This window comes from Silene latifolia, chromosome 7 (genome assembly GCF_048544455.1).
Source record: "Silene latifolia isolate original U9 population chromosome 7, ASM4854445v1, whole genome shotgun sequence".
NCBI lineage: Eukaryota > Viridiplantae > Streptophyta > Magnoliopsida > Caryophyllales > Caryophyllaceae > Silene > Silene latifolia.
Genome location: NC_133532.1, coordinates 115444007 through 115470648, shown reverse-complemented (window position 1 = coordinate 115470648; position 26642 = coordinate 115444007). Strand labels below are relative to the sequence as shown.

The following is a 26642-nucleotide window of genomic DNA, read 5'->3' as shown; positions in this document are numbered from 1 at the left end:
TTTATATTTCCTGACAGAGTACTAGTGCCTTCTACTTGTTTTGATTGGATACAATAGTAGGTTTTGTTTGGATACAGTAGTATGAGGAAGGGGAGAAAAGGGGGATGGAGGGAAGGGAGTAAAGGTGTTTTGCTTGCAAATATTTGCTACCAAATGTGTCTAATCAGTACAGAGAATATTCTGTTAGACTCAAAGAATGAGGAACAAATCCCAATACTTCCATTCCTGAATTCTGCCGAAATATGATTAATTTCCTGGGTTATTCAGATATGTTTTTTATCAGAAACATAGGCCTCTGTCATTTTCTATGTTAACATCCGCCTTATTCACAAACAGGAAAATGAATGTGGGAGAAAATGGCAAACCTAAAAAGAACTCTCCATCATCCTGTGTTACGGCCTTTTATCTGAAATAACCATCTCGTGAACTTGATGCAATGCTTTTATGTTTTGAGATATTTGTGCTTGTTTTCATGTTCATTGAATGCTTTGGCACATGAAATTTATAGTTTCTTTATACACAGGTTGTTGGAGAATCTCGGAAGAAAGAAGAATATCTATGTTTTGCTGAGCTTTTTTGTGCATGCTACTCATTTTTCTGATGTAGTACGCAGAGGAGAACAGCTTTGTGTAAGTCAAACTTTATTCGTATCTATATTCTTAATTCGCGTTACAAATCATCAATAGACTGCAAAATGTAACGATTTTCTATTATGTACCAGTGTAAGCACCAGTTGGCTGCAAGACTAGCCGAATAGTTAGGTTCATGTGTAGATCAAGCTACCAGATGAAAAGCTTGCATTGTTGCTTTCTAAGTTCTGACTACTTTGGTTGTATAATCTGAATCATAAACACATTTACTTTTGGACTTGAAGCCTGTAGAATTACAGTTTTTCAGGGAATAACAATTTGATGAAATTCAACAGTAGTCGAGAATCGAGATCAAGGCTCACTATGCTTGTGAAGCCTGTTTAGAGCTGCATATACCCATCTTCACAGAAGCCACTAAAGCTTAATATTTTTGTATACTTGTATCAATGGTAGAATTACAGTTTCGTGAAAGACCAAAATAACCCTACTCGGACAAGGCAAAACTCTGTGAACGAGCTGGTAAGTCTACCTTGTGGTCATAGATTTCATACTTTACGTCTCATTTCATGGCTTCAGAGTCCTATTATGCTGGGTTCTAACTGGAATTTGTATTACATGTGTGTTCCCTGAATTCTAGTGATAGTATCAGTCCAAATCTTATGACAATGAGTGGAAATATTCAATAAAAACACCAATAATGTAGTACTCGTATTAATCTTTTATACAAACATTTCAATAGTAAACAAGTATTGTGGGACTTTTTTGTCTTACAGTCTTACATTTCATTACAGAGTCTTCTTTTACATTTCTAATACTTAATCCAATGCTTTATTTTACTTTCTTAAATAGAATATATATCGAGGACAGAGATTCGAACATGGTATTTAAGCTAGCTAGTCTTCCATCTTAACCGGTAGGTTAAAACTCGCTTGCTAGTATTTTTAATGCATTATATAAGCAGCCTCCACCCTCTTAGTAGCCTTGTCTTGAATAAGGTTCCAAAGCTTATCAATGTGATTCTTTTCGGTTAAACTTCCCCCAATAGCACATCTTATGGTAAACGTACCACTTAAAATTGCATGAATCATGTATGCTTCACCACTTGAGTTTATGTCTTCAAGTAACTTTTGGTTCATCACATTTCCATCTGCATCAACTCCAGTTGGCCTTAGCCTGAAGCAAACCAAAGCGAATTTTCGAGGCACCACTAACTCGAAGCTCGTATTTAACTCGATCAGTGATTCGAAGTACTTGGCCAACTCTATGTCACTTCTTATATGGGCAATCAAATTAACCGAACCATATCGAGAAATAACTATCCATAGCTTAAGAGCTCGAAATCGACGACTTAGAGCAATTTGCCAGTCCTTGTAATCTATTACATCCCCGAAGTCAGTAGCTTTGTTGCGTAAGATTTCGGGTTTTGTGGAAAGTGAATCGACTAATGTTTTAGGGCTTTTGAGCCATAGGCATGAGCAATCCATGTTTGAGAGGAGCCATTTGTGTGGGTTCATGCTAATCGAATCAACGAGTTCGACTCCATCCAAGTAGTGCCTATATTCTGGACATATACAAGCACTTCCTGCAACCAATAATTAAACTTGAGCGAGATTGTCACATCTATTTTTATTCGTGTCTTAAGTTTCGAACGTTGGAAATTGGTTAGATTTGGTAAACGGGATCATATACCTGCATAAGCCGCATCAACATGAAGCCAAGCACCATAAGCTCTAGCAACCAAGCCCAAGCCATGAATGGGGTCGATAGAAGCAGATGGGGTAGTGCCAATGGTGGCACAGACATACAGCGGCACCAACCCTTGGGCAATATCGGCTTCAATTGCCGTCTTCAGAATCAATGGTGATAGTTCAAAGTCCTGAGATGATGAAGTTGTGAGTACCCTGATATTTTGAGGAGGAATTCCCACGAGTTTAGCGGCCTTATGGAATGAAAAGTGGGTTTGGTCCGAACTGTAAACAACCAGCTTGGTTATTTTTTCGAAACCGTGTTTGGCCAAGGCTTGATCTCTTGCTGCCGCTAGAGTGCACACTAGTGCCTCACATGTGCTTCCTGTTGCCAAAAAAATGCAAATAAATGATTCCACAAAGATTTTGTTTGTCAAATTCTTTTACCGAATAAACTTTGACTGAGTAGGTCACGAGTTTCAAAAGCGGTGTTTTTTGTTTCAAACTGATAGTTTTACAAGTTTTTCGGTTTGGGAAAAAAAGCGCTTTCAAAACTCATGATTACGAGCTATGGTTGCTCAAAAAAATTCTGTTGACAAAGATAGGTATCATCAATGTATCCTGTATGAATACGACTGGTGGTCACAAGAGGTCTGGTACTCTGGTATGAATTCAATAATAGTTTACAGAGATGTATTGAGAGTATCGAGGTACTTACAAAGAGAGGGGGGGAATTAAGTAAACTTTTTTTTTAAACTACGGTGGTAATCAACTGGTGAAGTACGAATTGTTCTATAATCTAAACTTAAAAACATTTAACTGAGATGTCTGAGGCACGCAAAACTTTATGCTTGAATAATATTTGAAGAGAAATAAAGAAGTGAAAGCAAACAACAAACGGGGCGGAAAAAAAAAAAAGATAAGAACTTTTGTTATTTGACCTACTCTCTAAAGTAGACCTGTTAAACAGGTCGGGCGGGCCGGGATAAAATACGTGTCGGGTAGAATACGGGCCGGGTTAGGGTTAAGATACGGGTCAAGAAGTAATTTCTAACGTCTTTTTTAAACGATTTTTTAATTAAAAAAATAATTTTTAAAAACGTTTTAACATATTTAAAATTAATATTTTAATCATGTTCGATGTTTACATTAATTATATTGACATAATTATTAAAATAAAGTTTTTTTAATAATTTTTTTATTATTAAGTAGTATAAAATTATATAGTATAAAATTGACTTTTTATTTGTGTTTGTAATTTTTAATAATAAAATAAATAATTTTTTAACAATTTATTTAAATATAATATAAAAATATTAATATTTTAATACAATTTTTGATTTACCTTTTACCCAACGTGTCGACCTGTCCAGGTCGAGTCTCGACCCTAAAATAACGGGTTATTTCGGATTCGGGTTAAACGGGTCGCGGGTCGAAAAAACCGGGTTTGTAACCGTAAAAAAAACGGGTCGGGTGAGTCGGGTTTTCAACCCGGGTCGAGTTTTGACAGGTCTACTCTAAAGGTTTAGCTTACTGTCTATCTTATTATTAATTTTTAGAGTTATGCTCTTTCATGAACATAATTTACTAAATCACGGACATGATTTACGAATTTGCCCCTCCCATCTCAACCCTTCTTTCTCAATATTCTCTCATTCTAATGATTACCCACCTTTCAGCCACCACCCAACCACCAACATCAAACCACCTTCCCCACCACCCCTCCCCTGCCTCACTCGGCGGCCTAGCACGCCGCCTCGACCCACCCTCCTAGACCCGCCACTCCCACCATGTTGTCGTCAAAGATAAGCATTAACAAAAAAAAAGTCCAACCACCACCGGCCCTTGCTTGCATGCCGCCAACCTCCGCCGACCAAACAACCTTCCATTCGCCACCATCGGCCCCCTACCATGCAACCTCTGATAGATGAACCATCTCAACCAAAACCTTAAGGTTATGGTTGATGCCCAACTATTATAATTATTCTTATTACGCTCCCTCACTCAAATACCCATTGGGCTTGAAGAGTGGTTAGTTGTGCACCGGCTCCCCCGTACTGTGTGCTGGAATTCCAGTTCGAGACTTTTTGAGGAGTTTTGAGGTTGCCAGGATTCGAAATCGTGACCAAAGGTCACGATGGCTCTGATACCATGAAAGATGAACCATCTCAACCGCCAAAACCTTAAGGTTATGGTTGAGGCCCAACTATTATAATTATTCATATTAACCTCTTCCTCATAAACCCTTTTATCTAACCCTAATTTAATCATTACATAATTATTTACAATTTGATACAAAGAAGTAAGTAATGAATGAATAAGAATCAATACTTGATTGTGACAATTAAGATTAAAATTAGTTAATTTGATGGAGATTTGATTAATTTTGGGAGATAGAAAAAGAGAGAATTTGTTGTTTGTTGTTCAATAGAAGAAGGGTAAGGTGTGAAAAAGTTATGGCAAAAAGTCCATAAAAGAGTAAACTCGTCCATAAAAGAGCAATTACGATCTTTTATTAACAAAAGATTTTACAAAACGGATTTAAAGCTTAGAGTCACAAAACACATTTTTTGCATAAATGTTTAGTCTCTAGAAAAGATGACCGTTTTTTACCTTCCTGCTTGATATTATTATACCGGTAAAACTTTAAAAACTATAAGCCCTAAAAATAAGCAAGAGAGTAATTTTTTTATTTGCTAACAAAGTACTCATTCCGTTTCAGTCAATTGTTTACATTTGTTTTATTTACCCCTCACAAAATAAAGCAAATGACGATTAAAAGGTAAGAGAATTTATTTATTTTAGTCCAATTCTCTTCCTAAAACTGTCCACAAAAATAGGAGAAACGATCAAAACAAGGATACCGCCCAATAAAAAGGTTAAAAGATAAATATATCCTTTTATGAGAACATTTCTTGGAAAGTATTTTTGCAAAGACCAAAATTCATAATTTTTAGAAAAAATTCTCTATCTACTAAAAGAATAGTTGATCTTAAAAATTTTACCGCCAAAATGCACATTTCTCAAATAAGGAAACTAATGATAATTAAGTGCATTTACAAAATAGGGAAACTAATGATTACAATTTATTTCATTTAATTATTATTATTTCATTAATATAATCTTTCCATCAAATTATATTATTTTCACTAAATTCTAATATTTTAATTAAAATAAAATAAAATTAATATAAAACTATAAATTACTAAAAATTTTATTGATGCTATTATTAGATAATGACTTGATCCATGTAAAAACAAAACTGTAAATCGTTGTTATTAGTTTCATGACAAAAATTTATAAATTGAAATCATTAGCTTTGTTGTATAAAAATATTTTCATTAAAATATATTTTGGCTCATTACTCAATTCTCTTGATTAATTTTCAGTTCCAACTTTTTGTTATTAAAACAAAAAAATGGGAACAATTATGATATACCTATTTTATATAAGTTTATAAATATAGAAAATTCTAAATATCGTGCATGTATTGCACGGGGTCTAAACTAGTATTTTATTAAATCCTAGCATTCATAGATCAGATTCCGACTGGATAGCCCAAAGAATAGTTTGTATACATCTTCTTCATGCTTCTTTCTAGAGCGTGTAACGTCTTCTTAACTTCGAACTACACGTATGTATATCTAAAAAAAAGTGATTATATTTAAAAAAAAAAAAAAAAAAAAGAAACAACCCCTCTCTCTCTCTAAAAAAACCTCTCTAAAAAACCCTAACTTCCATAAGTTATACGCGAGGAGTCCATTGATTATCAATCGATGGTAAACCCCAAAATTATTTCATATTTTAATCAATAGTATGCAGATTTATCTTCTATTCAATAAAAGTCTCCCTTTTGGTGAGAATCGTTTCTCATTCCCTTATTTCGGAGGTTTTCCATTTATTCGTGGGCTTAGTCTCATCAATAATATAGCCAAGAATAGTTCGTTGATGGTTCGTAGTGTTTTCTTTCAAAGGGTACAAGTGATTTGTCAACGATCTTTGGAACTAGACAGAGGTAAATTTTATCTCATAATTAAAACGAAAGATCCCCTCAAAAGCTACATGAAAGTAGCGATAATAGGACGAGCCGAATTGTCAGATGCTGTTTTGAGATCCCTAATTTATAAAAAAAATTATTTTCTTTGGTTTCCATTAGATTTGTTTTTTATTATATCTATCCTTTGTAAGTATCATATGAGGTTCTATTAATAAGTTGTTCTTTTCTTTAAAAAAGAAAACAAAAAAAACAAAGTGATTATATTGGAAAGGAATAACTAAGGACTTGATATCATCAACAAAAAAAATGGCTCAACAAGTTTAAATAAATTAGAATTATTGTAATTATCAAAACTTAAAAGTTTTTCAAGTCTAAACATGGCCAATAACATAGGCTAGCTCGGCTCTTTAATAGCACGTGTTTGCCTTTACACCTGAAAAATTCAGCTCAACCCGCCAACTCCATTAGAAAACAAAGATAAAATTAAAAAAAGGGGTTCTCGGGACGAGTCCGGGCTCATATTTCTCAACCCTACCAGCAGACCTGTTGAACTTGGGGGGCTCAAGCCGGACTTACCCGGGCGGCCGGGCCGTGGCCAGGTCTAGGAAATCTACTAGTAAAATGCACAATCCTAGCTCAAGCAGACTTGTGGAACTTGGGGGGCTCAAGCCGGACTTACCCGGGCCGTGGCCAGGTCTAGGAAATCTACTAGTAAAATGCACGCTAATGATTCACTTTTACAATCTTTTTGTATGGGTGTGCCCCATTTTTCAAGATTTGTTAGGAGTAATTTAGTTAAATAGGGAAATTTTTAAGAATCAGAGGGATACTCAGTAATAAAATTGCTCAAATTACATAATAGGAAATATATATATATATATACAGGTGATTATGTGCCACATAAAAAAGTGACCATTTTATCAGTGATTATGTTGAGTTAAAAAGTGACCACTTTTAAAAGTGGTGATTTTATAATAATAAAAAAAAAGGTTAACTTTGTTACCATAAAATAGTCACCTTTTTATCACAATAAGTCATTTTTTATGTGGTCGCACCACACGACGGTGTCGTAGTATAATTTTGTGTATATTCATAGGTAAACCTGTCAAAAGCTAACCCAACCCGAAAAATTGACTAAAACCCGCCCAAAATAACATTGAACCCGAAACCGCCCGACCAAAAATGCTCCGTACGTTTAGGGTCAAGACATACCCGGCCCGTAATTGGTAAATTTATTGAAAAATTGTATTTAAAGCAAGTGAAACCAATATAATGTATTAAACAAATCTAAACTTTCAAAATTTTGAAATAAAATGTTCTTTTATACACATGATTAATTAATTAAATGATAACCAAAAAAAATGATAAGTATATAAATATATATAGTTACTAGTGTCATACATGTCCAACTGATCAATCCAATATTTTGTATAATATTTCAATATTTGAATATATGAGTCAAAAAATGTTTATTCTTAATAATAATAATGATATCAAACTAGATAAATATAAAATTAACAATAACTATAATCATGATTAAAATGACTCCTTTTTGTCCCAGTTATTTGTTGTCTTATTTTATTTTGGAGTGTCTTAGTCAATTGTTGTTCTTTTTATTGTAAGAATGAACTTAAATGAGCAATCATTCACACCTCCTTATTCCACTTGTCATTTAATAATTGGTCTCCTCCTCTTTCCTTAATCTTGTGCCAAAATCAAAGGACAACAATCCGGGACTAAAGTAGTAAGAAAATAAACATTTGTAACAAGGTATTTCATTCATTTGACTCGTCACTGACCCTAACCAAACTTATAAACCCGTATTTGACAAACCCGATCTATATTTTGCCCGATCCATAAATGACCGATCCCGAAACCCGGTAACTACGTTTGACAGGTCCCACAAATACTATTATACAACCAGTTGTATACTAAGCATTGTACAACCCTATACATTAATCCGAGCTTATGTGTAATTTTTCTGAGTTTTGTAAGAGTTTATTTTTTTTATATTTAAGTGTGTGAGTTCAAAAACTTTACAGCATAGCCCAGATTTTTTTAAACAATATTCAAAAACTTTAGTATACAGCTAGGATTTTACATCATACAACTGTATACAACAGGTTGTATAATCTACTAATTGGTCTACCCATAGGACATAACTCCCTACATTTTGTTCTTTATTAGTTGAGTTCACAATCAAGGTACGTACCATGCATAACACCCCCTCCTCCACCGGAGAACAAGAACTCTTGGGGAAGATTCAACAATTTTGCCATCCAATCCATAACAATAGTCTCCAGCTCAGTGGCGGCAGGCGACGAAATCCAATTAAACCCCACGACATTGAGCCCTGAGCAAAGTAACTCTCCCAATAATCCAGCATTGCTAGCATTAGCTTGAAAATAAGCAAAGAAATTAGGACTCTGCCAATGAGTTAAGCCAGGGACTATCTTTGTATTAATATCCTCAATTATTTTATCTACGGATTCGGGTAATGACGGAGGACAATCCGATACGAGCTCTCGAAGATAACCGGGTTCAAGTTGACAGCGTACAGGATATGTTTCGACATCATTGTAGTATTTGGCTAAAAAGTCTATTGCCTTAGAAGTTTCATTCTGTAATGTGTTTGTGTCTAATGGTTTAAAATCAATAAGGGATGAATGACTGGTGTTCATTTTTGCTGTTTTGTTGGTTAAATTATGTTTAGGGTTAGTGAACTAATAAATAGTTGTATTTATAGGGAAATAAATGGTACGTAATCGTAATATACTCCGTACAACCTAACTAAGTTGCGTATGTACTCTACATTTAACACAAATTAGGCACCAGATATTAGATGATCGAGATTCGAGCCTAACAAATTCACAGTAGTATATTACATTTAGAGTAAATTAATAATTACTTCCTTTTACATATCACTTTTCTAAAATAACTCCCTTTTGAAAACTTTTTAATAATTTACTCCCATAAAATGTTCTCAGGTCAAAAATTGCACCCATTTGCTCCTTCAGGCGACATTTTTCGTCAAAATTCAGATTTTCAGTTTAAAAGTCCAATTTTATGACGAAACTACCCTTATTTATGTTTTATATACTCAAGTATTCTCTCTCCATTATACATCTCCTTCATTCAATCCATTTCAATCTCCATTATCACAAATTCTCATTATAGACGGACACTATCCGTCTATACGTATAGACGGATACCATTTCTCCTCACAAAATACCCATTTGCCATAAACTGGGAAGCACATGGGGGTGCCCCACCTTGTCCCCCCTACCCATTTTATTAGAGGTCTTTACCCGTCTGTTCGCCCCACCCGTCTATACCAAGACCTATTGCTCCATTATACCTCTCCCAATGCTTTCATAAATGCATTTGTCACACTTGTTTTCACAAAGGAAGATGCTCATGCTTCCATTCTGGCATCCATGTTGGCATTTCTACCTGGCATCATGATACTATTCAATCTATTCGCAAAGATTGGGAGTATACGACAAATCATTATCTTGCTGAATTATATGACATGTTTTCTTCCAAATAAGCAAGCTTCTCTGACTTTGTAGAACTCGTAAAGTGTGGTAGACTAATTTGCAAGGAGAAGGAAAAAAATCTGGGTTTGCACCAATTTGGTTCGATTTTTGCATAGCTAACAACAATAATCAACAAAGGGAAGCATCTAGTTCATATTACAACCATTACAAACAAGATTTAGCACATATAAACCAATTTTTCAGCAATCATCAACACCCTACATGCTTCTAATTAATCAAAAACATCCAAAATAGGATAAGCATTCATACCTTGATTGATGGATAAGCAAAAGAACGGATTAAGCAGATAAAATGCCAAGATTTAAGCACAAAATCACAAAGTTTTGAGAGCACAAGAGTGATAGAGGATGTTAGGGTTTTGGTTGAATGAATGATTAAGAAGAAAAGAATTAGGAAAAAGAGGTATAAGATCCCGTGGTATAGCGGTACTGTAGCAACTTACTCGATCGAGTAAGTAGGCTACTCGATTGAGTGGCCTCCACTCGATCGAGTTGGAGCTACTCGGTCGAGTTTTCGCAGTAAATTCCAACTTTCTCGACGTAATAGCTTCCTAACTAGATCGAACGAGGTCTACTCGGTCTAGTAGGCACTCGTACCCGGTCAAGTAAGGTTAGACACATGGTCGGAAATATAAATTAACAAAAAATTCCTGCAAAACAGTAACGCGTGTCGATTCCAAAACGAATTCGGACATCGGCACAGATTACATACTCATTTACATCGTATCATTACTACCCAGGTATAACGTATCAATCCAACAAATACATTACTTCATTCAACTCTTTGTTTTTATTCCATGACGACCATTACGCAACCAAATGATTAAACTTTCAGCTTTCTCATGCATACCCTTAACACGTTCTTTTTTTGTTTATAAGCATACATTTACAACTACAACAAAATAACTTTTAAGTACATCACTCTAATCATTCATATAACATTCAACCCTTCCTTAACTTTCAAGCCTTATACAATCTAACTTTTCACAACAATCAACAAATAGCGTACTCAACTCAATTACACCACCTTGCGGAAGCATTCAAACATTCATCTATCACGTTTATTTCCATACTCTTTTGATGACTGTTACAACAACTTATAACTTACTAACTATCACCATTGCTACCACATACAAGGCTCACAAACCTTTACATCAACTACTAGTATCAACCATTTAGAACAAGCATTATCGACACCACATCAATCATCATGCACTCTATCTCGTTACTACTCATCATAGACTTTCACAGTTCTAATCACAACCATACGCATTTAGCATCCATAAAGACTATGCTACAAACATCTCTACATCTTTATCATACACACTCTAAGAACATAATTCCTGACTCAATATCCCCTTTAACCAGTGATTGGCTTAAGCATAATGGGGCCATGATTTTGAAATGAGGGCGCCTACTCACCCAAAATCTAGCATTAGCTGGGGCTCCTAATATATATACACCAGGTTCATTTTATTAGACTCACTACATTCATTAGGCTCATTTGTTACAGGTTCTAAAATCGTCGCTCTGATACCACTTTATAACACCCTCATATACCAAGGAGCCTAAACAAGACCTTCCCTAGCATATAAAGGCGTTACCATCTCGGTTGCCCGAGTAAAGCAATCATCAAAAGTCGATAAAAGAACATTTATAGTTTATTACAAGGTTAAACAAAACTACTGATACAAAAGATACAACTCAACATCCTTATGTGAACTATCTTTGTCGTAACTTGTGAAAGGCCCATCCCTACAAGACTCCAGCTAACTTTCAAGACATCACCTGTAAGACCAACTGCTCACCATAAGGGATCATGGCAGACACAACAGAAGCAAACAAGAAACAACCACACAAGGTCAGTAACTACGGACAATATATCAACAACAGCCAACTCACTACAGACACAACAAAACACACACACAAGCCACCACTACTCCAATCAATCACCGTCACCGACTGTCCACTGGACCAGCCCAGCCAGTGGGGGACCGCAGCCGTACCCACCAAATCCCCGCTCATCATACAGAGCGATAAACCCAAGTTTCCTTAATGTGCACATCCCCTCCTGTGGCGGGTTCCACAGAGGGCGAAACAGGGGCGTGAAGCCACTCCCGCAAGTGACTCCACTCCGCCAGGGATGCGCCCCGAATATCACAGACAACCAATCACAATAATCACAATCACGTCAACCAAGACAACACAACACCAACCGGTATCACAATCTATCAATCACACCGACACAACATTAACCAACTCATATCAAAAGACACACTAGACAACCAACAGTACTAAGTAGGCGAACCTACCTCTAGCCAACCGCAGCGATTCCAAGTCCGACCACAAGATATCAATCAACCAATCAACATACCTATACAAGTAGTACAAACACCTATTACTATTACCACCACCCTAACTGAAACAACAACGACAATGATGACGATGATGACATCCCTACGCACAACTTACCGGCGTCAAGACCGCTACTCGACTCAAGAAACCCATCCTTACGGCACAAGCATCCTCAAGGGCCTCCATGGAAGGAACTAGGGTGAAAGGGAGAAGGAGAGACGACTTTTAGGTTTTTGGGAAGTGGCGGAAATGATTTGCGATTTTGCCAAAACGTGATTATAAATCCCCGTTGTAAAGACGTTACTCGATCAAGTAACTAACTTACTCGATCGAGTGGCCTCTACTCGATCGAGCCTCACCTTTACTCGATCGAGTGGCCTCGACTAGATCGAGTACCACACACCCAACGCCTACCATGACACAAGGTATCTCTCGTAAGGCTTCCCAAAGTCCAATACATGTCACTAAGGTCGGTCAACGTCAGTCAACGGGTCCCTAAAAGGGGAGGGTATTACAATGGAGGAGGGTGCGGATATGTGATTTCCGTCGACATCGATTTGTTTTTTCGGTTTGGTGTTGGATGCTTATCGTCCTTTTATCGTACTCTTTTCTTTTGGATGATTGTAATCGGCCATAAGGTCACTACTTGCTTGCACGTACTATGTTTGGGATCTTTAGACATAAACTCTTAGTTGGTGATGGAGTATAATGATGGTTGCAGGTATGATCCTTGATGAATTAGTGTTTGGTGTCGGAAATTGCTTCCTGACCTTGAAAACTCGACTGAGTAAAATGGCATACTCGTAGAGTATCGCTTACTCGACCGAGTACCCTAATATACTCGAAATGAGTACCGGATAATGCAATCTTCGTTATTTGAATTTGTTATAAACTTAAATGGATAACTCTTTTGATACGTGTATGTTTCAATACTTTGGTAATGTGTTCGGACTTTGTAGGAAGCGTCTTGCATATATGATTGCGATGTATGTTTGAATGTGAAGTGCTTGTAGATAATAGTTATATGATATGGGATTATGGGCATTAGCGATAGGCAAAGTTGATCAACGGCAATGGCGTTTTCATACCTCTCGCATTTCTTTAGTATGTAGTGTGTCTTGTCTCCTTGATTTGTATATATAAGGTGATTGTTTACATATGTGTGGATGTGTCGTGCTTGTTTTGTAGTAGAGTATATATATGTTCCGTAATTGTTGTCATCTTGCTTTTCGTTGACCTTAGTGGATGGTAGAATGAATTTCGGGACGAAGTTCCTTTTAGGGGTAGATAACACAAAATGATAAACGATAAAAGAAAGAAAAAGTTCGAAGGATTTGACAAAGTTTCGCTATGCTTCACATTTTCTTCTATGTCTCATCCTTATTAACTTCCGAGTTATAAGTTGTCACAAACTTACAAACTTGCGGTTACGTAATTCTCTGAGTAGTTGTACAAAGTAACAGTTTAGCAATGCTTACGGTCGTCGAAGTCTTGTCTAAGAATACCTTATGTGTCTTAAACTTTGGGGGCGGTGTTCGTCGTAGTGAAGTGTTAGGTTTGGTCTTAAGTGTTGCCGCGGTGTTGGGAGGTGTGAGATGAACTTCGGGGACAAAGTTCCTTTTTAAGGGGTAAAGACTGTAATACCCGCCCTGTTTCAGGACCCTTTGACCGATCGTTTGACCACAAAAGATCATAGGAGGGGATAGGCGAGAGGATAAAGAATATGTGTGATTGATTACTACTCGACCTAGTAGGGGCTACTTGGCCGAGTGGTGTTAACACTCGATTGAGTAGGGCTTAATCGGTAAAGTATGAGAGTACTCGAACGAATATATATAGCCGTTGTTGACGCGTTATTATAAAACGCAAGTTCGTAAGTCTAATTTCTTTTTCGACGGTTCCCTTTCTCTCTAACCCCAATATACCTCTCTCTCACCTATCACCCACTCCTCCTTACACTCTAAACTAGCGTAGCCACTAACCTAGGATGGGGATTGGTTTATATGCGAAATATGCGAGTAAGGATGTCATCGTTGTCGACTTCGGTCCATGTCTCAAGGTAAGTCGCCGTTTCGTTGTTGTTTTTCTGTAGGTCTTTGAAATAGTTTTGTAATAGGACGTGGTTACTGTTTGTAAGATTCGTCTCGGAGCCTTGCCTGGCTAGGTGTTGGATGCATTTTCATGGATTAGCGATAAGGTAGGGTTTCCTTACTCGGTTTACTGTGTAATTGTTATAAGATTATGTTTGTATTGTTGTACGATTGTTTATCTGCTGATCGTTGTTGGTGTGTTAGAGTTGATGTTGGTGATGTGATAGTTGTGGATGATGTTCGCGAGGTGCGTCCTCGGCTAAGTGGAGTCACTTGCGGGAGTGGCTTCACGCCCTAGTTTCGCCCTCTGTGGAACCCGCCACATAAAGGGATGTGCACATTAATGAACAGGGTTATCGCTCGTTGATGAGCGGGGCTTAGGTGGGGATTGGATGCGGTCCCCCACTGGCGGTGAAGATTATCTGTTGCGATGGGTAATCTGGCAGGGTTACACATTTTACTGTGTAGTCAGTTACGATGTGAAATCGGGAGTTGAAGGTGGATGATAATCAACAGTTTGTCTTTTCGTACTTATCTTATTGTTGTTATACAGTAAACTGACCCCGTGTTATGTTTTCAAAACTGTGGTGATCCATTCGGGGATGGTGAAGTGTTGATTTAACAGGTACAGTTGATCTTGTTGTTTGTGGGCTTGGAAGGGAATCGAGTCACCACGCTACAGAAATAGAGGGCGCTGACAATCAAGCTTAGTAGTCTTTATAGTTACCCCTGCTGTATCTGCCACGTTGTTCTCTGTTGTAAAGACCTAAAGATAATTATTAAATGTTCTTTTATTTTTTATTTGATCTACTACCTCGGGCAACCGAGATGTTAACACCTCCATATACTAGGGTGGTCCTTGGTAAGGAAACTTGGTGTGTGGGGGTGTCACCGTTTATGTGATGGTTTTGTGAAGAGAAAAGAGAAGGAAAAAGACCCATGAGGCATATTAGGCCCAACAACTCTAAATGAGTAAATTTCTACTAGAAATTACGTCTAAAGCCTACTATAACTCAAGACGGAAAATATTATTATTATTATTATTATTATTATTATTATTATTATTATTATTATTATTATTATTATTATTATTATCCGACCAAAAATATTTATTTTTATATAAGCTAAGCTTTAAAAATATACTCCCCCCTATTCACCATTTTCTTCCCTATTTCCTTATTCGTATTATTCTGGTTTTCTTCCCTATTTCCTTTTTTGGGTTGATTTGTGTGGTCCAAATTAAATTACATGTGGTGTAGTGTGTTTTGTGTGGTCCAAAAACTGTTTCTTATTCCTTGTGCAAAAAGAAAAGGGGAAGAATATAGTGAATAGGAGGGAGTAATATTTATAAAAATCATGCTTAAAAATGAAATTAATTAAATTAAATAATTTAAAATATAAATAAAACAATAGAATGGTTAATTATTAAATTATAAATGTCAAAATGGAAAATTCGCGGGTGTTACAGTAGGTGTATTAATTGTAGTTTTAAGTGAGAATAATTAAGATGAATGTCAATTTGTTGTTATTTAAACCATTATTAAGCGAGTTCATCATCGGGTCTTCTATTGGGTTGAGAATATATCGGGTTACGGGTCGGGTTAGGTCGGTTCAGGTCGGGTTAGAAAAAATAAGGCTATTATCGGTTATCGGGTCGATTCGTGTTGGGTTAGTTCGGTTTCAGTTCACCCCATTTTTGGGTTGTATCGGATCGAATTTCTCGAATCGGTCAGCTTTTGACAGCTCTAACCATAGCCCATAGGAGAACTTGATTTGGTGAAACTCAACGAACCTTTGTCAAAAAAAAAGGGTAGAACGAAAATTTTCCGAATTTATTTACTTCCGAGATTACAAGATTTAAAATTGCACAATACAAAAGATTACAAACACTCATTTTTCGTCGAGCACACTCCCAAGGTCCAAGTCCCAAACTTTAAGGATGAGTTCAACAACAATGGTGGCTGAAGCGATGTGGTTGAACATTGAGTCCACACATTCAGGTTCTATTACAACACAAAACCCTTAATTCTTCAATTAACATTCAATTTTTCATCATTTAAATCAAATAATTATTGACAATCTTTCTAAATGTTTGAATCTTTTGTGGAGCAGTAACTGATGATCAACTGATGATGTGAGTATAATTTCAGTTACCCATTTCACAATTTGAATTGTTTTGAATTGGGTATGATTTATATTTTGCAAATAAACACAGATTAAATTTCTTATTTGGGAAGAATTTTGAGAGAGCAACAAGGATTGTTGATCAACGAGGTGTTAAAAAGATTTGTGGTGAGCCCAGTGGTCGCTCCATTTTCCAGGTATAATTAATTTAATTAATTATTCACTCTTGTTCTTGTTGATAATTTGTTTGTTCAACTTTATGGATCAAGTTTGAAATGTATGTGTGTATTTTTGAAACAATTGAGTGAACTTTCGCGATCAATTGGTGTAGTTAGTTATCTTGAAAATGGTATTCCTATCTTCGAATATACTAGAATGTCGTTGATAATAAGGGAAATGTTGGCAATTGTTGTTTAGTTATCTTGAAAATGATGATTCATGTTAGCAGACCCTAAATCATTTTGCGATTTAATTTGTTTGGTAGTTCTCATTGTGATTGTTGTGAACTTGTGAAGTTGAATTGATGGAAATAGGGGAACGACATTAATAATATTGGTATAAGTTATCGTGTAAGAGTAAGTCTTGTGTAAGGCGGTTTCACATTAATATAATTGTAAAACGGATCCAAACACGACCATGTTAGTGTGTAAAAGTAGTTACCAAAAGCTCCCGCTTTACGATAAAATTGTGTAAAACTTCCTTACACAAGTATTTTTGATGGTGGAAACACCATTGATTAGATTACTAGCACTTCTTTCATTGTGACTCTCCTCAATAGAAGTCTCATTCTGTTAACACTTGTGATTAGGTACAACCGTACAAGCCTACGATCACACTTACCCATTTGTCTTTTATGTTGGTGATGTTAGGTTTAAATGAATGTAAATACGTTTTAGCAACAACCAAACATAGACATGGACATTCATGTGGACTTGTGGAGTTGGCTTCATACTATCTAGAGATGAAGCTAATGAGTGGTCAGAGTGGAGAGAGTGGAGCTTGTGACAGACTTTTGTATATTTTAGGTATGATTGGAGAGAGTTGGCTTCACAATTTTGCCACTAACTGAAACCGTATAAGGGTAAGTCTGCGTGCGTGCACTTGATGACGTATGTGCTATCTAAGTATGCTTCTTTGTATGGCTTGCATTAGCAACTGACATTCATATGGAGCGCAAGCAATTTGGGTTTCATAACTAAGGATAGCTCTCTTTACCGGAAATTTTCGCTCTTTTAGTCAAAATATTCTACCAACAAGGCTACGTCATTAATATATGACGACTCCCGGTTCTTTTGAGTTCTTTTGAGATCTGCTATTTCACGAGTCTAAAATTTGTGGTGGTTTATTGAACTACAGAGGATTAATAGGCGGCTCATGAAATCATTTCAGATCGGTAGACCAAATAGTTAGTGTCAGTGCCAAAAGTAGTTGTAGAGATACATCATCCATGTATAATTTTGATGCTGACTTGTGAGTTGTGATGGATTTAGCTATTCTAGAATGAGATTAATTTAAAGACACTGTTCGCCCTTGTGAAAGTTCTTTACAATCTCAAATAGTAGTGGTTTGAAACTTATGGACAAAGTTATCAAATTTTTGAATCTATAGGATGTAAAGCTATAGACAGTCTCTTCCAGTCGGAGGAGTTGGGACATAGAATATTGCGATTAAAGGAGTAACTGGCCGATCTGAGTTCAAGCTCGAGCTCAACACAAGCTCGATTCGAGCTCGGTTTGTCAGTATTTATTTTGTCACTTTTTAAATATAACTGATAATAAATATTTTAAAACAACAAATAATTATGCAATACTACAACAACAACAACATTACCCCAGCGCCTCAATGGCTCCCGCAAATTGCGGGGTAAGGGGGGGGTCGGATGTACGCAGCCTTACCCTTGTGTTAGCAACACAAAGAGGCTGTTTTCAAATGACCCAAAATGAAAAATTGCGTCGAGAACTGCATCGAAGGACCACTACTTCACAAAAGAATATATTAAAACTAATACTAACATATAATTTAAAAATAAATATTAATCAGAATATATTAAAATTATAAATATGTTAGAAACAAGCCCAAACGTGCAAAGGATTGACTCTGATTTGGTCAAGCTCGACTCGGATTTTGGTTTCGAGATTTTTTGACCGAGCTCGAGCCGAGCTTTTACAGTCCTACCTGTGATTATACTTTTTGACAGAGTACTAGTAGGAGAAAGGGGAGAAAAGGGGGGATGGAGGGAATGGAGTAAGGGTGGTTTCCTTGCAAATGTTTGCGGCCTTTGATGACGTATGTGCTATCTATGTGTACTTCTTTGTATGGCTTGCATTAGCAACTGTCATTCATATGGAGCGCAAGCAATTTGGGTTTCATAACTAAGGATAGTTCTCTTTACCGGAAATTTTTGCTCTTCTAGTCAAAATATTCTACCAACAAGGCTAAGTCATTAATATATGATGACTCCTGGTTCTTTTGAGATCTGCTATTTCACGAGTCTAAAATTTGTGGTGGTTTATTGAACTACAGAGGATTAATAGGCGGCTCATGAAATCATTTCAGTTCGGTAGACCAAATAGTTAGTGACTTAGTGTCAGTGCCAAAAGTAGTTGTACAGATACATCATCCATGTATAATTTTGATGCTGACTTGTGAGTTGTGATGGATTTAGCTATTTTAGAATGAGATTAATCTAAAGACACTGTTCACCCTTGTGAAAGTTCTTTACAATCTCAAATAAGAAATAGTGGTTTGAAACTTATGGACAAAGTTATCAAATTTTTGAATCTATTGGATGTAAAGCTATAGACAGTCTCTTCCAGTCAGAGGAGTTGGGACATAGAATATTGTGATTAGAGGAGTAACTGGCCGATCTGAGTTCAAGCTCGAGCTCAACACGAGCTCGATTCAAGCTCGATTTGTCATTATTTATTTTGTCACTTTTTTAATATAACTGATGATAAATATTTTAAAACAAAAAAAACCCAATATAACATATATAATTAATTTAAAAATAAATATTAATTAGAATATATTAAAATTATAAATATGTTAGAAACGAGCCCAAATGTGCAAAGGATTGACTCTGATTTGGTCAAGCTCGACTTGGATTTTGGTTTCGAGATTTTTTGACCGAGCTCGAGCCGAGCTTTTACACCCCTACCAGTGATTATACTTTTTGACAGAGTACTAGTGCATTGTACTTGCATTTTGTTTGGATAAAATAGTAGGAGAAAGGGGAGAAAAGGGGAATGGAGGGAAGGGAGTAAGGGTGTTTTCCATGCAAATGTTTGCTGCCTTTGAAAAGATTAAAAAATTAGCGTGTGGGGGGAAATGGATCCCTTTTTTTTCGTCCAACTCAACTTACTATCGAAACAAGAGAAACTGCATCCCTTCTTCTCCCCTCCACATTCGCTTAAGATTTTCCATCCAAACAAGTTGTTAAAGGCCATTTCAAAATAAGTGAGAAAATTAGCACTGTTTTCTATTAGCGGTTTACTCCATTGCAAATCAATCAATGTGTCTAATCCATACAAAGAATATTCTTTTAGACTCGAAGAATGAGAGACAAATCCCAATACTTCCATTCCTGCACTCTGCCGAAATTTAATTAATTTTCTGGGCTGTTAATGAGATAACATGATTTGTCGGGAAACATAGGCCTCTGTCACTTTCTGCTTGAACATCCGCCCTATTCACAAGCAGGAAAATGAAAGCCGAAGAAAATGGCAAACCAATTTCCTCTGTGTTATGACTTTTTCTCTGAAATTTACCATCTCGTGAACTTGCTGCCGTGCTATGTTTTATATTTTCAGATATATGTGCTTGTTTTCATTTTTTTTGAATGCTTCGACACATGAAAATTTATAGATTTTTTTTACACAGGTTGTAGGAGAATCTCGGAAGAAAGAAGAGTATTTATGTTTTGCTGAGCATTTTTGTGCATGCTACTCATTTTTCTATGATGTAGTAAACAGAGGAGAGCAGCTTTGTGTAAGTCAAACTTTGTTCGTATCTATATTCTTAACTCACACTACATATCATCCAATAGGCTGCAAAACGTAACGATTTTCCATCATGTACCAGTGTAAGCACCAGTTGGCTGCAAGGCTAGCCGAATCTTTAGGTTCATGTGTAGAAGTCAAGTTACCCGATGAAGAGCTTGCATTGTTGCTTTCAAAGCTGTGATTACTGTGGTTATTTAATCAGAATCAAGTACAAATTTATTTTTGGAGCTGAAGCCTGTACAATTACAGTTTTCCAGGGAATACCAATTTGACGAAATTTAACTTTAGTCGAGAATCGAGATCTAGCCCCACTACTTGTGAAACTGCTTAGAGCTGCATATTCCCGTATTTACAGAAGCCACAAAAGTTCAGATTTTTGTATACTTGTATCAATGGTACAGAATCACAGATTCATTTCATGTGGGAATATATTATAAATTTGTGAGTGGTTCCTTGCTTCCCTATGAGCTTCGGAATGGCGACATGTTAATGCATTTACCCCAAATTCCAAAGATTTGTTCTGGGATATATACTTTGTTTCTTTAGTAGAATCCTTAAGCTGTTATCAAGATCGCAACCGATGATTTAAGGGAAGTATGGTCCACCCAAGATCGATATCTCTAAAATTTGAATGAGTTGGTTGAACTATATTACCACACAAAAAAAAAAAAAAACACTGTTGTGCCCCTACTTGTGCCATGAGAACTTCAGTGTATATTTGAAGGTTGTATTAGCCTGTATATAATAATGTGTGAGTTTGTTAAGACTACATGAAAAATTCTTAGGTTCTTCCGGGGTACATTTAGGGATGTCATTGGGGCGGGACAGTGATGGATGTAGGCTCTCCGCACCCGTAGCCACCAAGCAATACTCACAAGTCATATCCATACCCATCCCACCACCCATGACGGGTACAAGTTCCCATACTCGTACCCGCCCCATTTACCCAAAGACCAGCTAGTATATCATTATTTGTCGATACTTCTATAAAATGTAATTTAATCACTACAAATTTCCCAAAAAAAAAATCATTTTATAATTCTAGTCTAAAATTTTCAACAAAAAGTTACTAGAAACTTTATAAATAGCTAATAATTGGCGGGTAGGCGGGTATTAGGTGGGTATGATGCAACCCGCCCTACCACCCATGGCGGTTGAAATTTTCGTACCCATACCCGGTCACTAGAGAAGGCAATGGGTCGTGCCGTGCCGGCTCGGGTCCCGGCCTGTCGTGCCTAGCCACAATTTTGGCCCGGCCCAGGCAACGCCAATCGTGCATTCGGGTCGTGCACGTGCATTCGGCCCAGACCCCGCCCAAAATGCCTACTCTACCGCTCACCACCCGCGAAAGTTCTCCCATACCCGCCCGAACTGGAGCGGGTGCGGTACCAACGTACACTCGTGCCACCGACATCTCTAGGTACAATGTCATCGTACACACTAACTAATGAGAAACCTTAATTTTTATTCTATAACGATTATACTGGTCATTTATGCCTTAATGTTGTTAATTCTAATTTTATTATTAGCTGCGGTGTACGGTGATGCGGTATACCAATGAACAATTAAACATAAGAATTTCTCCAAACTGTATACCATACAAAATATGCCTATTTTTTTGACATTTCTACTCTAAATAAACTGAGGACACAAAATTACACTTCAATAATTCATCTAATTTTCAATTAGAATTGACAAAACTGTCTTGACTCGCATCAATATAGAGAACCTAAATTAACACAATCTCATCCAATACAACCTAAATATTTATTGTTGGATAAGTACTTTTTCCACAAATACTACTATACAACCAGTTGTAAAATAAGTATTGTACAACCATATACATTAATCTGAGCTTATGTGTAATTTTTCTGAGTTTTATAATAGTTTATTTTTTTATGTTTAAGTGTGTGAGTTCAGAAACTTTAAAGCATAGCTCAGATTCTTTCAAACAAAACTCGAAAACTTTAATACACAGCTCGGATTCTACACCGTACAACTGTATACAACTGATTGTATAATCTACTAATTGTACTTTTTCTAAATAACTTAATAACAAAACTATCAAGAATAACCAAACCCGACCCAAATCTTTTCATAACGAAAATAATCTAACCCAAATTATATCGATATGCAATTCTACGCCCAACTTAATTAACCCGTGTTTTCAAGTCTAGTACTGTATCAAGTATCAACTATTCCCTTCCTTCAGATGAATTTCAAATACTTGATTAAAATATATGTCACATACATTAAAAAAAATACTCCGTATATATGAAATCTTTTGAATAGAGGGAGTACCAACTACCAACTAGTCATTTCATTTTTCAATCAAAGTAACCACTAACCACTACTACAATAGAAATTAAATTATCAAAGATGTCTTATTCTAATGATTAAGATGGGGTATTATGGACAATAGGTCACATGTCTGAATCCCCTTCCTTTCTATTGTAGACTAAATGTGCGTTTCCGAAAAAAAGAAACAATAGAAATGAAATTGAGCTACTAACTTTTTTTTTGGAAGCATTTAGCTACTAACTTGAAACATAGGAATCTCAATAATCCTGATGTAGCGAGTCGGCTAAAAATCATGTGAATGGTATTGAAGAAATTGCTTCAGAAAACACCCATCATACTTACTTCATACTTTCTTAAACTAAATTTCGATGTATCTAAGTTAGTTGATAATAAAGCTTCTTTGGGTTACTCTATAAAAGATCATAATGGTAAGCTAATTTTATTAGGAGCTAAAACTTGTGCTTTTAACAATTGGTCTCCCTTATGACGGGTTATCATTTGTGGCGGATATTTTGTGAGATAAAATGGTAACAAAATGGGTTAGTGGAGAAAGGGGACCACATGAATAGTGTTGCAGAGAGAGAAAAAGTGGGTATTTTGTGAGTAAAATGGTATCCGTCACTTGTTTGTGACAGATATGTGCCGTCACAAACAAGAATCTGTGTGCTTTTAATACCATTCTCGTTGCAAAAGCTATTGCATTAAAAGAAGGCCTACTAGTAGCTAAATTGTTAGGAATTTAAAAGGGGTTTGCTAAACGTCGGCCCTAACAAATTACTATTTTGCCCCTTGCTCCTTTATACACCATCATTTTGTTTATTTTCATTTCCGTGTTCAAACTAATTCCGCTGCAAAAATTTAAAAACCCGCTTCAAAAAAACAAGAAATTCAAATCCGCTTGAAAAATAACAACAAAAAGCGAAAAAGGGGGGGACCACAAAAACAACAACAACAAATCAGGTTGAACAACAACAACAACAACCAATTCATCATCAACAACAACAACCAATTCAACAATAAGGTATATTTGCTTATTATTTTTTTTTCAATCTTTTTAATTTTGTTAAATTAGTGTAGATTAGTTTATAGGGTGACTTAGGATAGGTAATATGTGACGAGATTAGAGCCAAATTTGTATAGATCTACGAGATTAGAGGCAAATATTTGACGATTTGATCCCGAAAAAAAAAAACGAAAAAAAAGAAGGAATTTGGCCCCAGCGTGTGATTTACATGAAATGGGCTGGGCCAAATCGTGTAAATTACACGTTCAGCCTGGGCACGTGCGTGTGTTTTGCGCGAAATTGGCCTGGCGGAAACGTGTGGGTTACACGTTCTGGCCCTGGTTGTTGCGTGTGGGTTACTCGTTTAGGCCTGGGCAGAAATGTGTTTTTCACATGTTCGTGTCTGGGCTATTTCGTGTATCTCACACGTATCAGCCTTTTTTTTTTTTTTTTTCAAAAAAACGTGTAATTTTTTATTATTATTTTTTTTTTCAAAAAAATGTGTAATTTTTTTTAATATGTTTTAATTGAATTAGTTTGATGTCATTAATTTACGTATTTATTCAATTAGTTTTACGTATTTTCGTATAAATATAAATATATTCATTATGTTAAATTATTTTCGTAGTTAGTTAATTGTTAATTATTTAATTACTAATACAATTACGGGTATTTTGCAGATGTCTGATGCCGATGAACGCAGAAATAAACTACATGCTTTAAATCGTCGAAAAACGGTAACGGTGAAGGTGTGATCTACTACTATTGGGTCGAGAGAGATATCGATGCCTGATGAGTCGGAAGATTTATATGCCGGGGAGTATCAGGAGTTCCAGAGGGAACTTGAGGAGGAGGCACAGAATTATCAGGGGTCGGAAAATGAGGGGCCGGTAAATGAGGATGCGGGTAATGTGGAGGCCGGTAATGTGGAGGTTAGTTCTGCTTTACGTGTCAGGCGGGGCGAGAAAGGTAGGTTTGAGTTCTATGCCGAGGGTTCTAGTAGTTCTATTCCGGAGCCGCGGAGGAAAGTAAGGGCAAGGGGGAAAGATACTAGTTGGATTTTGACAGGTCCAGCACCGGGAGGTCCTTTAGTACCGGACGTGATTCCGAGTTTTGCCGGACATGTAGCTCATGTTTTGTGGAGTCAGACTGAGGCGGATCGTAACTTGCTGACTAAGTATACTAGAGAGCGATCATTAGCCGAGCTTCGTAAGTGGAATTTGTCGGAAGCGGTCCGACGGATAGTTGAGGATTCGGAACTTGTTCGTCTTGTATGTAGAATCGATAAGAACAACATCGGGCCACGCTTTTTAACATCTCTACACCCTCAGGATGAGCAAACCAAACATGTGTAAGAGCCTTTGATTCCCCCTCCACCACGTATTCACGGAGATAATTAGATTCGTTCACTAGATGTAACATATATTGCACACTTTTCCTCCCGTCCCTATCCTTTGCACTCAATCGGGCATTTTCATTGTAAATTTGTTTCAAAATTGGGGCCGGTTGATCAGGAAACCTAAGCGTAAATGCATGTTTAACCATCCCCGGTTTCACATGAGACTGTCACTGTTGCTTAATAAATTCTTTCTGTTCATCGGTTAACTTTGCTCTACGTGTATGACCTTCAAGATACTTTTCAAAATTGTGATTATGAAACATGCACTTAGGAACTACTTCCCACCCACCAACACTTCTATTTATCACCCTTACTGCAAATGGACACTTAAATCTCTTCGTTTTTGACTTTCTTTGCGGTTTTTCGGGATCCTTCGCATTACTTTTGTAAGGTTTACTACGCTCACATGCAACAATTTTATACAGAGGATTTTTTTTCATGTGATACTTATATTTTATCAGGTGAAACCCTTACCCATAAGCAACATCATTAATATGATCAAATGCTTATTCGAAGGTGTGAAACGTATAATCAAATACAAGTTTATCACTATAATCAACACCGTCTCCTTCGACTTCCTCAGCATTTTCCTAAATTTTAAACAAATAACGAATAAAAAAAAATGGCCAAAACGTGTAGGAAACACGAAATGGCCTGGGCCAAAACGTGTGAAAAACACGCACATGCCTGGGCTAAAACATGTGAAAAACACGAAATAACCGGGGCTGAATCGTGTAGATCACACGTTTGGGCCTAGTCTGTTTCGTGTGATCCACACGTTCAAGCCTGGTGTTTTTCGTGTGTTTTACACGATTCCGCATGGGCTTAAACGTGAAAAACACGTTTAAGCCTGGGCAGAATCATACATCTGACCCGAATTCAATTTTTTTGCTAATCGACATATAAAAAAAACGTGATTTAAATTAAAATACTCGATTAATACCTTATTTTCCGTGTTGTTATCGTAACTAAATCCGCTTCCCTTTTCCGTGTTACCCGTGTTGTTATCATCGTAACCATAACCGCTTCCCTCGCCTTGATCATAAGTATCATACTCATTGTAATATCGATAATGTTGTTCGGCATTCCAATCATTTTCGAATTGTTTTCCGTCGTAATTTTCATTAGTATACGATTCACACATGTATCAGAAAAATCGGTTATCGTCACCCATTTCCGACTTATCGAAAAAAAAATGTGTAATATTTTTTAGAGAGAGAAGGGCAAAGTTGTCAAAATGAAATGAAATTAGGGGCGGCGTTCAGTAAAATAGGGGCGACGTTTAGCAATTTTGATTTCAACACTGGTAATTGAAGGAGATAATCTTTGTATTATTAACCCAATTTGAAAGACTTGACAAATTTCTTGGAAAATTTGAAGTATTATCAAAGATGTGGTTTTAGACCTTAATGGGACGTGCTATTTCCTACACATCATTTTACTAAATCCTACACAAATTTCCGACTTTTTCCAACTTTACCCCTCCCATTTCAAACACAAAAAGAAAAAGTAAACTAACCCTAAATCAAATCCCAACC

At 36.6% G+C, this 26642-nt stretch overlaps 2 protein-coding genes and 2 long non-coding RNA genes across 4 annotated transcripts; 3 read left to right on the top strand and 1 right to left on the bottom strand.

Moving 5' to 3' along the window:
* The first annotated feature begins 520 nt into the window (after positions 1-520).
* LOC141592640 (uncharacterized) lies at positions 521-924 on the top strand. The gene is made up of 2 exons (XR_012521192.1): positions 521-629; positions 722-924. It is a non-coding gene; the product is annotated as an uncharacterized LOC141592640 (long non-coding RNA).
* A 349-nt stretch (positions 925-1273) lies between these two features.
* On the bottom strand, positions 1274-8959 carry LOC141592638 (tyrosine decarboxylase 1-like). Its single transcript, XM_074413377.1, has 3 exons — positions 8485-8959; positions 2280-2660; positions 1274-2172 (listed from the first exon to the last, which is right to left on the bottom strand). The coding sequence occupies exons 1-3, from the start codon at positions 8951-8953 to the stop codon at positions 1532-1534; spliced, it is 1491 nt and encodes a 496-aa protein (XP_074269478.1). The 5' UTR covers positions 8954-8959; the 3' UTR covers positions 1274-1531.
* On the top strand, positions 5967-8958 carry LOC141592641 (uncharacterized). Its single transcript, XR_012521194.1, has 2 exons — positions 5967-6290; positions 8460-8958. It is a non-coding gene; the product is annotated as an uncharacterized LOC141592641 (long non-coding RNA).
* Positions 8960-16050: 7091 nt separating the features above from the next.
* Positions 16051-20913, top strand: LOC141592635 (uncharacterized). Its single transcript, XM_074413375.1, has 5 exons — positions 16051-16276; positions 16389-16410; positions 16492-16597; positions 20280-20387; positions 20481-20913. Exons 1-5 carry the CDS (start codon positions 16216-16218, stop codon positions 20580-20582), a joined length of 399 nt encoding a protein of 132 aa, XP_074269476.1. The 5' UTR covers positions 16051-16215; the 3' UTR covers positions 20583-20913.
* The last annotated feature ends 5729 nt before the right edge of the window (positions 20914-26642 follow it).